We start from the raw sequence: 17,964 nt of genomic DNA, 5'->3' as shown, positions 1-17,964 counted from the left end.
TTCTAACTAGAGTGCTCACATTTAATTAAATATTTTAAAGAATGGAAAGTATAAAGTTATTTTTAATTATATTACAAAATAAGAATAATTCTATATGTATATAAAATTATTATAAAAAATTATGCATGTTGTGTTGGCAGCATTTGTATCGTTCATTTCCCATGTTTATTGTGTCGAAAACCAATGAAAAACTGTCAAGTGTCATTTTGTAAAAATTCTATCAAACTTTTTTTGTACTTATGGCAAAACTAAAAAATAAATGATAAAATATGTGTTATAAATTTACTTTTGAATGAAAGAGAAAAATCTACCATGGATAATAAAACTCGTTTATATAATTTTAGAAAATGAAAGTGATATCTCTATGATAATCATTTTTCTCATCGAGCGTTGATGTAATTGTCTCTAAATTTAAAATCTAGACATTATTTCGCATTTTATATGTGGTCAATACAAGTATGGTTACCTGACCTATGACTTACTTTTGAAAGAAAGTAATTTTAGTACAATTCCATTTGTATTGAATGGAATCTATTGAAAATCCACGTGAATATAAAAATCCTCAAATGTTGTCCTTATTTCCTATTGTGAATAGTAGATAAAAGATTAAGTAAAAAAATTATGTACATGCAGTATTATCCATAATTTTGTTATGCTCAATCAAAATTCATAGACGATAAATACTAGTAACCTGTTTGGGAGTGATTTTTGGCTCAAAAATTTGATTTTTGGACCGTTATTTCACCATTTCAGCCATCATATTTGATTTCTTCTCTCACATGTGGGCCCCACTTTTCTTCTAACGGTCAAAAAATTAATTCTCAAAATCACTTTTAAACAGACTCTAGGTTAGAATTCAAATTATGCAATAAAGTCTTTGGCTCGTAGATCTGAGCATAGAGACTTTTACCCACAATTTCCAAATATGCCGGTTCGACAAGTGAAGAGCTACTTTCGATGTCCAAAGCCCACAGGTATATATAACTGTCAAGGTCCAAAATACCAGTACGATATTCAAGGCAACATTTATTAATATAGACGAATAAATGAATGGACTGATAAAGTTGAATGTATAACTGAAAATAGTATACAATAGGGAAAACTTTGTAAATTTGGTGTAAGTAGTCCCTAACATTTCTTGGCAATGACATTTTTAACTTGAATATACTACTTGTACAGATTGACTTACAGATGGAAATTACACAGAAACATGGATTTAACATTTTTTTTTTATCAAAAATCGAATTATTTAAAATTTTATTAAAAAATCAGGTATTAATTAGATTATTATTTATTTATAGTAAGATATATTGATAAATATTCTAGTAAAAATTTATCAATCAAATCCTGTAATTTAGGTTTGTTAGGTCAATCTAGATCTATATCTTTTAAGAGGAGAGAGAAAGCACTTTCAATTTCAAAATTCAAAAATTGGGTAATTTGTACAAAACGTTCCTACCTTTCAAGTTCATTGTAGAAAACATCTCCACCTTTCATTTTTGGACATTTTTGTCCTCATTTCAACATTTATTTGCGTTGAACGTCATTTTTATCAATTTTTAACTTAAAATGACCAAAATAATCTTGTTGACATCCAAAAAATTAGCTTGGGCATATTTTAATCTAAAAAGGAAAGTTTATGAATATTCAATAGTCACTTCGAAGATAATGGGCTAAACGGTCACTAGGTCGACTCATGGAGGTTAGCTCTACCCATAAGCTCCACCAAGGTAGGTCGGCTCATCCCGAGGTCAACTACCTATGAGCTCTACCGAGGCAGGTCGGCTCATCCCGTGGTCAGCTCTATCGAGACAAGTCAGCTCATCTTGATGTTAGCTCTACACATGAGCTCTACTAAGTTAGGTCGACATCGAGGTCAGCTCTATGCATGAGCTCCATCATGGCAGCTCAGCTCGACCCATAGTCATGTAAAAATACCATCATTGCAATTCTGGACACGTGTCCCTTAAATGATGTCATTACCACCAGGACAACCATTCCCAAATTGACAAATGGAACCTAAGACATCAACACCTCATTTTCAGCCAAAAAGAAATCAGCAATGATTACTAGGTGTCAGGTAATCATGACCCAGGTCATGATTACTTGTTCAACCGACTTCTACAGCCAATCAGCATCCTTGAATTTAGGATATGGCACACACTTCTAGGTTAGTACTGTAGCTGATGTGACGTGGGAGGGCCAAGTTGCTTGATTAGAGGCCGAGTCAGCTTGGTCGACCTTTGTGGAAACTCTTCGAACCAGCTCTGTTCTTCATCTCCTAACATGGAGAGCTTTGATAGGCCAAGTTGAGCTAGGAGCTGACCCTTGTGTTAGCTCTTTGAACCACCTCTGTTCTTCGTTTCCTAACATGGAGAGCTGTCATGGATCGACAGCTGTTCGTTTCCTTAGGTGGCTTAGGTTATGCTCATCATCCATTTCTTTAGTAAGCGTGTTTTCAATGGGGCTAGGTTGTTCACCTTTTTGGAGGAAGTGATCATTGTGTATCTAGCCCATTAATAATGTTCCAGTTCTTCTAAAGTTTCATTCTACTTGATGTAGACTCCTTCGTGCAAGAGGTTACCCATTTCTTCCTCATATGGGAGATTCCACTTCGGTATAACGAGGTAGGTCCGGACTTGGTCCGACCTGGATGGGGATTCATTGAGCTCGAGGTGAACTAATTCGAACAAGAGGTTCCAATTTCTTTCGCATATGAAAAACATCATGTCCAACCTGGGTGAAATTGTTCTACATCTGGAATTTTGTTTTCGATAGAATTTGTATCATTGTGATAGGTAAATGAATGGCTTTCTTAGCTGATCCATGGTTCATGACTCAGTTTAGATGAGGTAGTTCTGATTTATATGAAATTTTGAGAGATATGGGATGTACTCACAATACGGGCCCTCCTTCTAGCGCCAAATTGTTGACGTCAAAATTTGTAAGACTAATTTTGAGCCAACTTAGTAGGTGATTTGATAGAGGTGTAAATGATGAAATAGTAGAAAAATAGAGAAATTTGTATTGAATGGAAAGCTTGTAGAATCTGTATTGTATGTCATTCCCTCCTCCCATTGGGCAACTATTTAGTCATGTTTATAGGTTCCCAAAACAACCAATCGGCCTCCAAAAATAAGATATCTACAATGCTTTCATTGACTATTGATTGGCTCTTTGAGGTCGGTATGAACGGCTCATGATGAGGTCGAGCTGGTGGGTAATTTTAGCTGTATGGATAGTAAGAGAATGAGAATGCTTGCATTGATTGAAGCAAATGAGAGATGTTAGAAGTCTCTCTCCTTGAGGAATATCATTGGCCTCTATTTATAGGCCTCTAATCAAGCAACTTGGCTCTCCTACGTCACATCAGTTACAGTACCGACCTAGAAGTGTGTGTCATATCCTAAATTCAAGGATGCTGATTGGCTATAGAGGTCGGTTGAACAAGTAATCATGACCTAGGTCATGATTACCTGACACCTAGTAATCATTGCTGATTTCTTTTTGGCTGAAAATGAGGTGTTGATGTCTTAGGTTCCATTTGTCAATTTGGGAATGGTTGTCCTGGTGGTAATGACATCATTTAAGGGACACGTGTCCAGAATTGCAATGATGGTATTTTTACATGACTATGGGTCGAGCTGAGCTGCCATGATGGAGCTCATGCATAGAGCTGACCTCGATGTCGACCTAACTTAGTAGAACTCATGTGTAGAGCTAACATCAAGATGAGCTAACCTGCCTCGATAGAGCTGACCTCGAGATGAGTTGACTTGCCTCGGTGGAGCTCATAGGTAGAGCTTACCTCGGGATGAGCCGACCTGCCTCGGTGGAGCTCATTGGTAGAGCTGACCTCCATGAGTTGACCTGGTGATCATTTAGCCCTTCATCTTCGAAGTGACTATTGAATATTCATAAGCTTTCCTTCTTAGATTAAAATATGCCCGAGCTGATTTTTTGGACGTCAACAACTCCATCTGTTCCAATTATATATGTTTGTTTCGTTTTTCACATGGATTAAGAAATCTTCTTTAATGTAATTGAAAAATTAATTTTTACCAAAATCTTTCCTAATTTACCCCTATTTAATTTTCAGTATGTCATAGTAAATTATTGTTGAAATTAGTAAAGAATTTGACTAATTAAATTTGAAGAAGAAGAAATGAGAGTTGTTCCATATTTCCAAGAAGTGATAAATGTGTGTATTTGGATTATTTTAAGAAGTTGGCATATTAAGTGAAGAAAATTGAATAAATGTATACTGATAAAAGAACAAAACAAAATATTCTAAATTAGGAAACAAGCCTATATATTTGGGACAAGAGAAAAAGGAAACACAATCTATATAATTGGGACGGAGGGAATAATTATTTCTCTTTCATATTGAAAGTGATGAAGTAGATTACAATTTACAGATAAGAACCTTCAACAAAACCTCAATAAACCACATTCATGCATGTTACTCCATTACACGTGACTCATTGAATTCATCAATATATCAAGTAAATAATATGCAATTAATTAATGAATCTAGAAAAATACAACGTTTCTTATCTGATGGAATTGAATAGTTTGATAAATGATTCAATGAATGCATGAAATGTATTATTAATTAATATGAATAAAATTTAATAAGGATACTATAGAATAGTGTAAATATAGTCTAGATAAACTGTTTATAAAGTAATTCTTAAATATATTATAACTAGATGATTTCTGAAGTCAATTTGTTTAAACTTTTGAACTGGTTTCTTTAAAGTTTAAACTGCAGCTTACATGACATTTTTACAAAATCATTATGTAGGTTTAGAGGGCTTGGCCTTTTCTTTTTGCTGGGCCAGGCAATACTGACCACGTCAGAAATGGACAACTTTGACATTGATTTGATTCCAATTAATTAAAGGGAAAAATTCGTAACTAAATATGAATAAATAACAAATCCATATTTTACTGTAATTTATATAATTATATTTGATTTACTTTAAGTTGGATATATTTAATCAAAACTACTGACTTTAAACTTTCCAAATTTTTGTTTTTTAACTGATACAGCTCACGCATATCTCGAGTTCAAATTGATGTATTGTGGCTCAATTTATGGGTTTCAAATTCAATTAACTCAAACATTCATTACAAATTGATTTATTATTCTGAAATTCCTGTCATATCAATCTAGATTTATCTGTTTAGATCATAATAGCTACCGTACACTCATTATTCATACAAGTCCCTACGTCAAGTCTAGGGAGGGTCTAGTATCTTGAAGAAAGTAGAGGAGACCTTGACAATACGAAAGTCCTCTGAACTCCACCTAATGGTTCTCAAATGATCAAAGATAGGGGTTGGCTACAAGTCCTCGGCAGTTCGAGGCGTCTATAGAACCTCGATGCATGACTTCGACCACTGGTGTTGCTTATGTGGTCCACAGATGGTTCAGGTCCTCGTCTATTATTCTTAAATACTAGGGTTTAGCTTCAAAGAGCCATAGACAAATGTTATACTACAAATTGCGGCTTGAAATCATCCCATGAGTGAAGGCCAAATAAAGGTTAATTGTAAATCCTTGTTTATTCAATGCGTTTGTAAGTCCTTGAGGCCTAAGATCACAAGACTTTCATAAGATGAAGTCGATAGGGCACCTTTATGTACACGCTCACTTCAAAAACAAGCTCTTGATATTTTTCAATTGAATGTCAGCAAAAGCCTATGGTTATCTTGATAAAAACAAATTCGTAAAGCGAACTTACATCAGTAATGAGTGTGCTAAGACCACCGCTATAAGGCCTTGACACTTTGATTCATGATCATCCGATGACAATGAGAAGGGATGGCTGCATCTCCATAGTGATTCTCGATAACTGCCCAACCAATGAGCATCGATATAAGGCCATCACCATCAAATCAAAATCTAAGGACATGTCGTAGAGCTAGTTTACAATTCGAAAGGCTTTATCTCCATGGAGATGTTCTCTAGAGACCCAATGAAGAAGTTGAAATCCTATCTAGATTTCTCTCCATTAGCTCATTAAGAATTATCAGTTCTTTTTATATTTGAAGACCCCAATAGAGGAGCTCTTAATGAGTTCTTTTATATTTGAAGACCCAAATAGAGGAGTTGAGTTCCTGTCTATGCCTCTCCATTAACTCGCATAGGATATTTATATAAAGTTTCGACAAGAAGGATAAGCTCAAAGTCCGTCATGGTCTTATCTTCTTTAGTCCTGCACTAGCCAAATCATTAAGGGATTGAAAATATATCCCAATAAAATGAAACATGTAGGGGAGATGAGATAAGAACCCTTAATCGACATACTCCTTGTAACTATACGAGAAAAACCTATCTCAGGATTGGAAGAGCACCCCATTTTAATAAACGTAGTGGATTGAAAAAGTATTCGAGATCAGAATTCATTGGACTAAAAATCCTCTATATTAGGCCCAGAATATTTGGGATCGGATTTCTTGCCAAAATATTAGGAATTTTTTTTTTAGCACAAATGTCTCGTTATCGACAAGCACATCATAATGCCAACTAGGAAAATCCATGAGGTAAGTAAAAATTTGAAATTTCAGCATTAGCAGCAGCAAAAGCATCAAACTACTTCGTTTGAAATGAATATGAAACTTGAACTTCAGAGGGCTAATGTTACGCGTCGCTATAATTGTTGTCCAAGATGGCTCCACATCAGCCCCAGAGAACCCCATTACTTGCCCACAAAGGTACCAAGCCAGCTCTAAAAGAGCCTCATTATATGGCAGCGTGTCCACTATTATTTGCATCAAGCACGTCAATGACCTACGAAAGCATAAAACACATCGACCCCCAAAGCACCATCTAGCAAGACACGCCTGACCCTAGCACTTGAATTGAGGAACACTTAGAAACATCATTTGAAACGACGAAAATAAAATACTCGACTTGTTCTTGGACATATATGCCATCTTTTGCGTGCAGTTTGACGCAATCAAATAAGTATATCTTGCATGCAAACCCGTGTATGTCCATAACAAATAGTATAATTAGTGTCATGAAAACACAAAACTCAACCAAAATATTAAAACTTGGACTTAATTATGATTTGAGCAAAATGATGAGTGTTTCCTCTTACAAAAATGAATAAAAATCCCTACAAATAATCTAGAAAAGAGCTGTTAACGTAACATAAAAAGGTTGAAAATCACAGGATTAAAACGTTAAAGGAAGAAAAAGCTTAGAAATACATTCTTCTACTCTAAAATATGCCTCGAATCAAAACAAAAATTAGAGTCGACGCTCTTGAAAATTTTACCATTCTCCAATTAAAGTGCCATTCCCAATTGGAAATCCTTCGAAGACTTCTTCTTTTTTCCTTCCAACAAAAAGTTCACCCCAAAACTAACAAAAAAATTCCACATCTGCCAAAATTCTGACAGAAAAAATTTCACTGCAGGCATTAAAAACGATGTCTCTTATGTTAGGTCAACTATTACCATCAGACAAACAATTTCAACCTTTTGCCTATAAATAGCACCATTCCACAAAGGACAAGTATGTCCAATCTCTTTCAACATATTTTTTTCCCTTAGTATACATATAGTGATTGTTTGGTGACGATTTTAAGTCAATTAAGATCAATTTTTTGATCATTATTTTATTATTTCAGTCGTCATTTTTTAATTTTTTTTCTCACGGGTAGAACCCAATTTATCTCTAACGGTAAAAAAATTAATTCTCAAAATCCCTACAAAAAAAGCTCATATTCTTCCTAGACTGAACAATCACTATTTTGACCATCGAATGTTCTATTATCCGCACGACGCCAGTGTCCCCTAAGATTCTTTAACTATTCTTTCTTCCTGAGTTTTAACAGAATTTCTGATGGCCAATCATTCCTCTCTTTTCAATTGAAGAAATATGTTGTCTACAATTTCAAATCAACTACGAGAATCATTTTTGTCACTCTAATCGGTTCATTTTATAATGAAAAAAATAATAAAACAAAATAAATTACAATATTATGACTCGTCTCATAAAGATAATCTATAAATATTGAATTACATATAATTATTAAAATTTTTATATCAAAACCATAACTGTGTAGACAAATTAATGTTACATAACACAAACCGTAAACTAAGTAAAAGTGTTACAAGGTGCATCGATCAGTTTCCTTTTCATTAGGTTGACTCAAATACCACATTTGCATTAGGCAACCAGGAAGCACCATCAATGAGGGACTGTACAGTATATTTTGAGGCCTCCGTCAGCGTAAGAGTGGGCTTAAATCCAGCCCATTTAACCCTATTGGCTACACTCGATCCCGGCCCAGTATTCCGATACTCGGCATAGAAAATGCTACTCGGAGGATCCACATTACTGACCCATGAAATCCAGCCTTGTGGTCTCAAGAACCCACCAATTTCAGTCTCCATAATAACTGTCGTAGAGAAATCCTTCCAGGGCCGGCCCAAATACGTCGGGGCCGTAAGGTTGTCCAATGGGCTCATGGTACATCTTTGAATAGACATGCCACTGTTTTGATTAGGGTCCTTCTTGCCCTGGGCAGTTATGGTCACAAACTGATTAGGCAATGGCTGTCTGGGCATAATGTTGCATTTTTGTAGCACCACAGCCGAGTTGCCGAAGATGAAGTCGATGGTACCGGTGATATCACACTCGCGGTAAAATTGGCGGTTTGAGTGTGCGTAGAGGGTGTCTTGGAAACCGTCGAATGAGCATTGGTAGAACACGGACATATCAGAACCGGACCTTAGGGCAACTGCCTGATGCTTTATTGCTCCGGCCGTGTTTTTGAACCCGATATCTCTTGCGATGAATCCTTTGCCCGCAACAGCTGGTAATGATAAAATATAACATTCATCAAATTTCCAGCAACTAGAAATCAGAAAAATAAAATAAAATTAAGTGTTATACTTGTATCTAAAAGATGATTGCCCCAAGTTACCTTGTTTAGCTTTGACAAGTTCATCAAAATGTTTTTTTAATTACATTACTAATATCAAAAGAATGAGAATGTGTCAAAGGAACAAAGAAAATTAAAAACATTAAACTAAATTATTCACGTTGGGACCAATCTTCCAATCAAGGTAGTGGCACAGCAGGCCGCGTACTGCCCAGTACAATCTTTATAGAGTCCAACTTATCAATATTTTTTTATAGTTGCACATTCAATTCTTTAGAAAAATCTTCAAAAATTTCACTAAACCGTTACATGTCCAACTTTATAAAACTAGGGTTAGTTTCCCATCTTGGATTTAAGTTCGAAAAAATTGAAAAAAGAATGTTTCCATGAAGACCACGTGACGATTTGAAACTATTATGAAAAGTTGAGAAGCAAAACTCATTTTCAAAGATCAGAGACCGACTTGTTACTTGGACAAATAAATTAAGGACTATCAGAAAGATACATATAAATGAAAGAAAAATGAAATTACATAAAAATGGCTAAGTGATCTCAAGTAAGCACTACTACATAATTATCTGTTGGAGCCGGAAGAAATAATTATGCAAGCCTAAATTGCACATGGTGGGGTCTGGATTTTGGGGCAAACAACCAGTGTGTAGTTGGAGAGATTAACGCATCATGTCACATGGCAGCATCAGATCAAAGCCATGTGGTTTTTTTAGGTGAAGTGTTTCCTAAATTCTGTTTCTTAAGGCCATCACCATCTACTTAGGGCCCCGGAATTTTCACATTTTATGTTATAACCCCAATTAAAATTTTCCAAGTTTGATATAAAAGAATAAATTTTAGACAAAGTCACGTGTACATCATTTAAATCTTATCTTCAACACGTTTTATCATGTGTAGGCATGATTTTTTTTATTAAAACTTTAATAAATAAGCGACTACGAGACTCGAACTTAAAACCTTTGTTTGCCCTAGTACTATATTAAGTCTAAATTTCAATAATTAATTTTAAACACATATTTAATTGGACCTACAATTTTTCGACCATATAATTTCTATGAAAATCTATTAAAAGTTTAATTTTAATTCTCACCAAATGGGTTAACACCTAAAATTTTAACTTAAAAGGCCAATTTTCTTTTTCCTTTTACTTTTTCTTCTTTTTTTTATGGACAAAAAAATAAGAAAATCAATAACAAAAAAGTAGATTAAAAGAAGTGTGAAAGAAAATTTACCAAATGTGGCTGTGGAGAAAGTTGGGGTACCATCGACGAAATTCAAGCTGCCGGAAATAATGGTGGCCGTCTTTCCATCGCCGTAGATCATAACATTCCACAGAGATTTATCCAAAATCACATTCTCTACATACTCGCCAGCCTTAATATATATAACAAATCTTGTTTTGCTCTTCTTTGGAATCTTTGCCACCGCCTCTTTAATAGTCTTCACATCGCCGCCGTTTTTTGCCACAGTCACATCTGGCCTCGGCATCGCCTCCTGGAGGAGCCTCCGGTCACCGGCCGGAACCCAACTGGGAAACCCAGGATCCATACTACCCAAAAGCTTTCTATGAATCGGAAAACCAAAATCTCGAAGAATTCCGAGCAGTTTCGACACAATGGCCAAACTATTGCTAGCGTATTCAGTTGAATTCTTCATCAGAAGCTTCACATCTTCAACTATAGTCGCATTCACTTCATCGAGAGCATCTAGGCACGTTTCTTGATCTGTGATAATCGTGCTTAGCCATGTTTTTAGATCGGCGATCTTGGGTAATGAAATCAACTTCTCTCCATTATCCACATTCATGGAGGAAATAGAATCGTTAAGATAATCCACAGCTTCATCCAACACGACATTACAGACTTTCAGCGCCTCTTTAACCCGGGGATCATTGGTTCTGTTCATCCATTCCTCTGGGAACGTAGACAATTTCCCAAGAGAATCCATAACTAATTTTAAAGAAAACTGAAAAATATTTTCCGGGTCAGTGGAATTTGACGAATCCATTGATGACAAGCTCGTTAAACACGATTCTTTATACTGGGTCACACTGCAAACAGCTTTGATTGCAGCTGCCGATGAAGTTGGAGTTGAAGGCACTTCATTGGAATCATTTTTGTTCTTGCTATGAACAAGAGTTCCAACTACTACTCCAATAATCAAAACAACCAAAACAATTAATGAAATGCCGAGAATAATCAGACGCTTACGGGTTTTCCTTCTGAATGCAAGTTCTTCCTGTGGATCGACTTTTCCATAGCCCTTGAACGACTTGATCGTGTCCATTGGAACAAACCAACTCACAAAACTAGATTTTCAGTATGCCTTGGAAATGGGGAATTTTTGATAAAGAAATCGGTGGATTTAGAGTTTTGGGCCTTGTCGTGTGTCTTTATTCGGTGGTGGCACGGCACTTTATAGTACAGTAGGGCAAGGGAGGAGTAGGGTTTGGGGGAAATTGGTGGTATCACGTTTGTTCATTGTTTAGAAGTTGATAGCTTTCACAATATTATTAAAACAAGAAACGCGCTTTTGTATTCTAACCTTGTATTCCTTCTTCTTTCTTTGCCTATTAACTTTAGTACTTTATATTACATTTTGATTTTACTTTCATTACTCTCACACGTAAATCGGGTATTTAGAACAGTGTGTGGCATTTTGTTGGGATCTCCACATTAGGAGAAGATGTATAGGAAAGACTCGAGCAACTTATTAAATATTGACACTCTTAGCAAGAGAAAATATAAAGTGAAAGAATATGGATTGGATTGTGTGGAACTTTGAGATTGCTTGATCAAGGGAGCGGTTGATCCATGAGTTATATCGAGTCGATCGAGCAAGGATTAATAATTTAATAAGAATGATGACATGTGTAAGATAGTTTTATGAATTTGATGAAACATGGTCGTTCTTGGATAGATTCATACCTTTCTACTTGAAGTCAAAAGAATATGCCAGGTACGCATTTGTTCGCTCATGACGACTTTGAAGAAATTTTAGATTTCCCAAATTTTGGATACAGTCACAAACTACCATACTGTCTTCATTAAGTAGAAGGTTCGAAAGTGACCAAGAGCCCGAGAAATATTTCGGTTAAGAATGATGACAATGAGTTGAAAGGAACGTCAAGAGTAGTTACTAGTTCGGTTAACATTTCATTTCATTATATTACTGTCTTCAAACGGGTTAAATTTTTCTATAATGTTTTATTTTTGTTACTAATAAAAAATATGCCACCTAAGAAAAAAAAAAGATATTTAAATGAATATCTTTTGTGCAATCAAAGAGAATGCCACTCTTTAATAATTCTCTGCTCGGTCGTTGTCGATTGCTCGATCCTTACTTAGTTACTTTAACGAGTAAAAACAGCTTGATACAATTAGAATCTATGGCATTAGTAATAAAAGGCGATATCTATTGTTTTCAATTTGACAATACAATTTTATTTTTTATTATTATTATTTTTTTAATCTCTAGCCCCACACGTCTCTGACGTAATTATTTAGTTTGACCTGCTCTTTGGAGATTAATTATACTACACACAAGAGTACTTAGTCCAATTAATAACTGAAAGCGATGGTACAGTGGGCTACTGTAGTTGTACCCTTAATATCGGGCTTCCATTAAATACCATTTACGCGGATATAGTTGTCGTAAATAACCATTTGGCAATGTGAACAACACACCGTCCCCACGTCTTTCAAATATATAAAATTCGCAAAAAAATATTTATGAATGGATATTCTGTTACTTGTTAAACTCCGTCTGAATTTCATTACATTTCATTTCATTTTTCTGTCTCCTATTTTTAATTATACAATCTCCCATAAAATAATATTACACGAAAATCGAAAATTTTCATTTTTATAACCACTCATTTTAAAAAAAAATTATTCTACCCATTTTCATTTCTAAGAAATAAGGGCCAAATAAGGGCTTAGTGTTCAAGATGAATGCATTTCTCATCTAAGTTATGATTCAAACTTCTTTTTCTTCAAATAGATGACCACGAGACTAAAAAATCAAACCATATGTTGTTTTAAATATTTTCAGTGAAATCGAATATCACCCTTTGTGCAAAGAATCACGGACCGTAGAATATATAAGTATTGAAGTTTCATATTGCTAACTATGTGTTTGAATCAAGTCGAGATGTAAATATTTATTTCTATTATTTCGATATAGTTCCAAGAATGACCAAATTAGAAAATATTTTTTTTACAATTAAAAATATTTGTGTTTTTTTTTTCTTCAAAAAATAAGGTAATGATAAAATGTGATTATGATTGGGATCACACTGTCTTGCATGTTTAAGTGAATCCCCCAGCGCTGATTGCGCCTCTCCACTCGGAAGATGTTGGATAAATTTCCATATGCGGTCACTGAACTTTTATTGATGATCAATTTAGTCATTTAATTTTAATTTAACTCAAATTTTTTTTTTATGAAACTTCGATTTAGCTTCACAAAATATATTTTCAGCCACACATTTTTTCATAAAATAACATTAAACGTAAATCCAAAACTTTTTCTTATTTTTAAACTACACATTCTCTAAAAGATCACTATTTCCAAATACATGTTTGCCCAAATTCTCATTAGAATAGAGCTCAAGCAGGAGATTAGTACATCTAGATAAACGTTGATGAAATGTGTAGTTAAAAAGTTGATAAAAATTATGAATCTCACGAAATGTATAATTAAAATTAATTGTTAACTTTGAGTTACATTTTTTTTTTAATCTAAACCAAACAGGAGTTTAATTAATAGCCATAACATAATTGATCTTCAACATCACGAAACAAAAATAGTGAAATAAAAGTCATGACAGTGTCTTTAGATCAAAAGTTAAAATGTGTATTTGTTATCTAAAAACTTTTATGATGTTGTGTAATGGTAAGCTGGCAAGTAATAATGCAATTGAGTGAAATATACATTACAATATGACTGGCAATTGAGCAAATATACAACAAATAATAATATTGTGGTCAAATTTGAAACTGGAATTGAAATTCATCGATCGAACTGAAATTAAATAGAAGTTCAATGATCTAATTGAAGCTAGTTAAAGTTCAATAACTATATTGAACTTTTACATAGTGACGGTAAATAATAATTAAAAAATTACCATAACCTTCTTGAGGCTTTTAGAATGCTCCGAAAGTCCCATACAATTCTACCAAAATCGCTCTCAGATGGTTCAAATGAAAGAAAAACAACATGCACGCCATTCACAGATAGAGAAATTAATTCAATTTTGTCTCATATCCTTGTCAGTATTTAAATTTATATTTTTTCTACTTTTAAATATCGTTGTTCTCATACGTTTTTGTTTATGTTTACGTAGTGTGTATTTTTTATATTTGAACCAATTCAATTTTGTCTCATATACTCGCCAGTATTTAAGTTTGTGTTTTTATCTACTTTAAATATCGTCGTTCTTATATATTTTTGTTTTATGTTTATATGTTTACATTCTACGCAGGGGCGGAGCTAGGAATTTTGTCAGTGCGGGCAAAATTTAATCAAGGTGAAACTTTTCGGTTATGGATTATATGATATTACGTCAATACTAAAAATAACTTAGTGACAACACTAATAAGATAATTATCTTCTTCCTTATTCTAGGATCTGAAGTAAGTTGTGCAATATCAAAATTCATTTTATTCGATATCTCCGCATCAACATTTTCTATGAAATATTTCTTTTAAAGAATCTTTACATTGATATTTCACACTAAAATAAACCACAAGTGACAATTAAGTACTAATTGATAAGAAAAGAACTACTAATTTTTACAAATTGGTAGAACACCATAAAATCATCACTAATTGACAAAAATCAAAATTTCAAGAATCCATCACAAATATGACCAATATTCAACATTCACATAATCAAAATCGTTAATATTAAACAAAAAAAATCACAAGATAAAAAAAAAAATTTGCTACAAATTTAAGGACCCAAGAAAATGTGGGTTTTAGGAAATAAATGAACTTTGAAAATATTTCAAAACGAAGGGAGATTTAAAGAAATTTTTTAATTTCTTGCTAAAGGGAAAGAGTCAGAAAATGTCGCTGTGCACTTGGAGTTGGGATAAATTAGTGTATGGACTAGACTATAAATAAATGAAAAACATACTTCCAAAAAAAAAAAAAAATTGGATTGACCATGGGCCTGGGCCAAAAGTCCAGTGCGGGCATTTGCCTGCACTGGACAGTACATGGTTCCGCCCCATGATTCTATGTAGTGTGTATCTGCAAGTGTTGGGTTGCTGAATTTTGTGAGTCCAGCCCGATTATCTCAAAGCTGGTTTATTTTAAGCCCAAATAAATGGTCCAGTTTGATGACCCGCAAATGGAAGAATCCGGAATTGTTAAAACCGTGTTTCAACAAACGCGTATTCAGTTCAAAAGGCGGTCTCCTTGGATTGATGACAAGTGGCAGGATTGGTATCGTTGGATATTTCACTCTCATATAAATATGGGTCTTGAGACTTTAAGGTTACGATCGATATCATTTTGAGGGTTTTCTTGATTGCATGCCTTTAGTCTTCTCTGTTTGATCTTGTATTTTTTTGTATTCCAGAGAAAATTGTAGAGAAACTCTTGTGTGAGTTTGCTTTGTGGGAAGATTGTGTTGCATTCGTGGTTTGAGAACTCTGTATTTTGTAACTCGATTTTTACCTATTTTGGTCGGTATAGTAAATCGAGCTTAATCCTTTACGGATGTTCAACGAGGGACTAAGTATTAGAAGCGGTCGTTGACCCTTCGGGGCCTTTGGCAGAAAAATCTCTCGTGTTCCTTATTTTCTTGTTCTGTGTTTGAGAAATATTGATTTAATGCGTTGAGTATTTTTGTTTAAACTCGATTCTGGACCTACAGTGGTATCAGATCTTGGAAATAAATAGGCGCTTTTGTCTTTTGAAATCCGGTTTCTGAACTACCCTATTCTTGCCTTTGTCTAGGGGTCCCTTAGAGAACCCTAAAATCTGAGGGAATCTAGGGATTACTGGTTTAAGAAATCATGAATTATTTCGTCGTTTTATTTCTTGTTATTGATATCGTGTGTATGCCTATAATCTGGAATTTACATTTTGTAATTAAACTGCTAAATGATATAAACCTATGATACTATTTATAAGTTTGTGTTCCATTTAGGGAGAATGCCTCATTGCATGTATATAATCCTACGAAGGTATACATACTGAGATTTCTTTTCTTTTCTACTTATTGAGTGTAAATATAACTGCCCATAATATTTTACTGTATTACTTATTATCTAGAATCTTTGGTGTTTGACTTCCTTATTTTGTGATTATCATATCTTGTATTGATCTGTATGACATAAGTACACATCACACTTGTGCACAACTACCATACTGTCGTATGCCATGAATTCTAAAGTAGATATTCAGAGTTGGGATGGCAAAGGAGACTTTAGTCTCTAGCACCAGAAAATTAAAGCCTTATTGTTATAGTTAAAATGTACTTAGGCCATTGATGAATCTTGGCCAGAATAATAGGAAAATTGAACAAGATTAGTTAGCCTGGAGTACTATGTTTCTTCGTTTACCTGATTCTCTGATTAGATAAGTAGGAGAAACTAGAAACTACTGCAAAACTGTGGACAACTTTAGAAAAATAGTACCTCACTACGACATTACCAAATCAATGTTTTCTGTGGGGGCAATTCTTTAGCTTTAAGTTTGATCCTAATCTTCATACAGAAGAAAGCATGGATAGATTTAATAGGATCACTCAAGATCTCATAAATTGTGATGGAAAGATCTCTAGTGAGCAAAAGATTGGTCTGTTTAATGCTCTAGGAGACAAATATAAGGACATAAGAAATGCCTTGGACTATGGCAGGAGTGATTTAACTGTTGAAATAATTCATAGCTCACTTCTAAGTAAAGAGCTAGAATTGAAACCTGAAATACAATGAGGTATTTCATGTTGAAAATGCCTCAGCAAATTAAAAACCTCAAATTAAAGGTGTGAGCAATTTCAGCCAATCTAATCATTACATGGATAGAAATCTTGTTAAAAAGAAATGGAACAAGAACAATAAAGGAAAAGATAAGAAGTTTAATGAAGTAAAGGCAAAGAATAAAAAATGTACTATTGTGGAAAGTCAGGTCATTTTATTAAAGACAGCTTCAAGAAAGCCAATGACCAGAAAAATAATCCCAATTTTGAGATTGGTTCCTCATCTATGGCTGCCTCTTGTAAGAAAGCAGGGACCAATATTGTAGTTGTTTATGTATCTTCAACTGAAATGACTAATCAGAATTGGATTCTGGGTTCAGGTTGTTCCTTTCGCATGAGCCCTAATAAAAGTTGGTTTTTTGACTTCTCTGACCTTGAGGGAGGTTTTTTAAAACTTGAAAATAATGAATCTTGTCACATTAGAGGCATAGGTAATATTCTTTTGAAATTGAAGACTGGTCATTACTTAATGCTGAAACATACTAGATATATACCAACACTAAGTAGAAATCTGATTTCACTAGGTATTCTAGATGACGAGAAATATCATGTTGAAATCAAGAAGGAGTTTACAAATATAATCAGAAACCAAAAGCTCATTATTAGTATACCAAAAACCAATGGAATCTTTGTTATAAACATTGAACTATCCTCAATAATAACTTTGTGAATCTTGTTGCACGTTCTGATAAGTCAGAACTTTGGCACAAGAAGCTTGACCATCTTGGTGAAAAGGGTTTAAAATCCCTCTTGCATCAAGGAACATTTGGAAAAGACAATTTTTAGAAATTAACTTTTTGTGAACATTGTATCTTGGGGAAGTAAGTAAGGTTGCCTTTTAGGGATGTATTCACAAGTCCCAAAATGTCTTGGAATACATACACAATGATCTGTGGGGACTTGCACCAGTGTCTACTGTGTCTGATTTTAGATATTACCTACTTACTATAGATGATTATTACAGGAAGGCATAGATTTTCTTGCTGAAATCTAAATCTGATACGTTTGCAATCTTTAAGCAATGATGTGTATTAATTGAAAATCAAACTGGCAA

General features: G+C 34.2%; 1 protein-coding gene across 1 annotated transcript; it reads right to left on the bottom strand.

Annotated features, from left to right (window-relative positions):
- Positions 1-7,990: 7,990 nt before the first annotated feature.
- Positions 7,991-11,285, bottom strand: LOC111367315 (pectinesterase 1-like). Its single transcript, XM_022988127.1, has 2 exons — positions 10,151-11,285; positions 7,991-8,837 (listed from the first exon to the last, which is right to left on the bottom strand). Exons 1-2 carry the CDS (start codon positions 11,202-11,204, stop codon positions 8,161-8,163), a joined length of 1,731 nt encoding a protein of 576 aa, XP_022843895.1. The 5' UTR covers positions 11,205-11,285; the 3' UTR covers positions 7,991-8,160.
- Between the last annotated feature and the right edge of the window lie 6,679 nt (positions 11,286-17,964).

This window comes from Olea europaea, chromosome 18 (assembly GCF_002742605.1).
Source record: "Olea europaea var. sylvestris chromosome 18, O_europaea_v1, whole genome shotgun sequence".
Taxonomy (NCBI): Eukaryota; Viridiplantae; Streptophyta; class Magnoliopsida; order Lamiales; family Oleaceae; genus Olea; species Olea europaea.
This window is presented reverse-complemented; position numbering and strand designations above follow the sequence as displayed.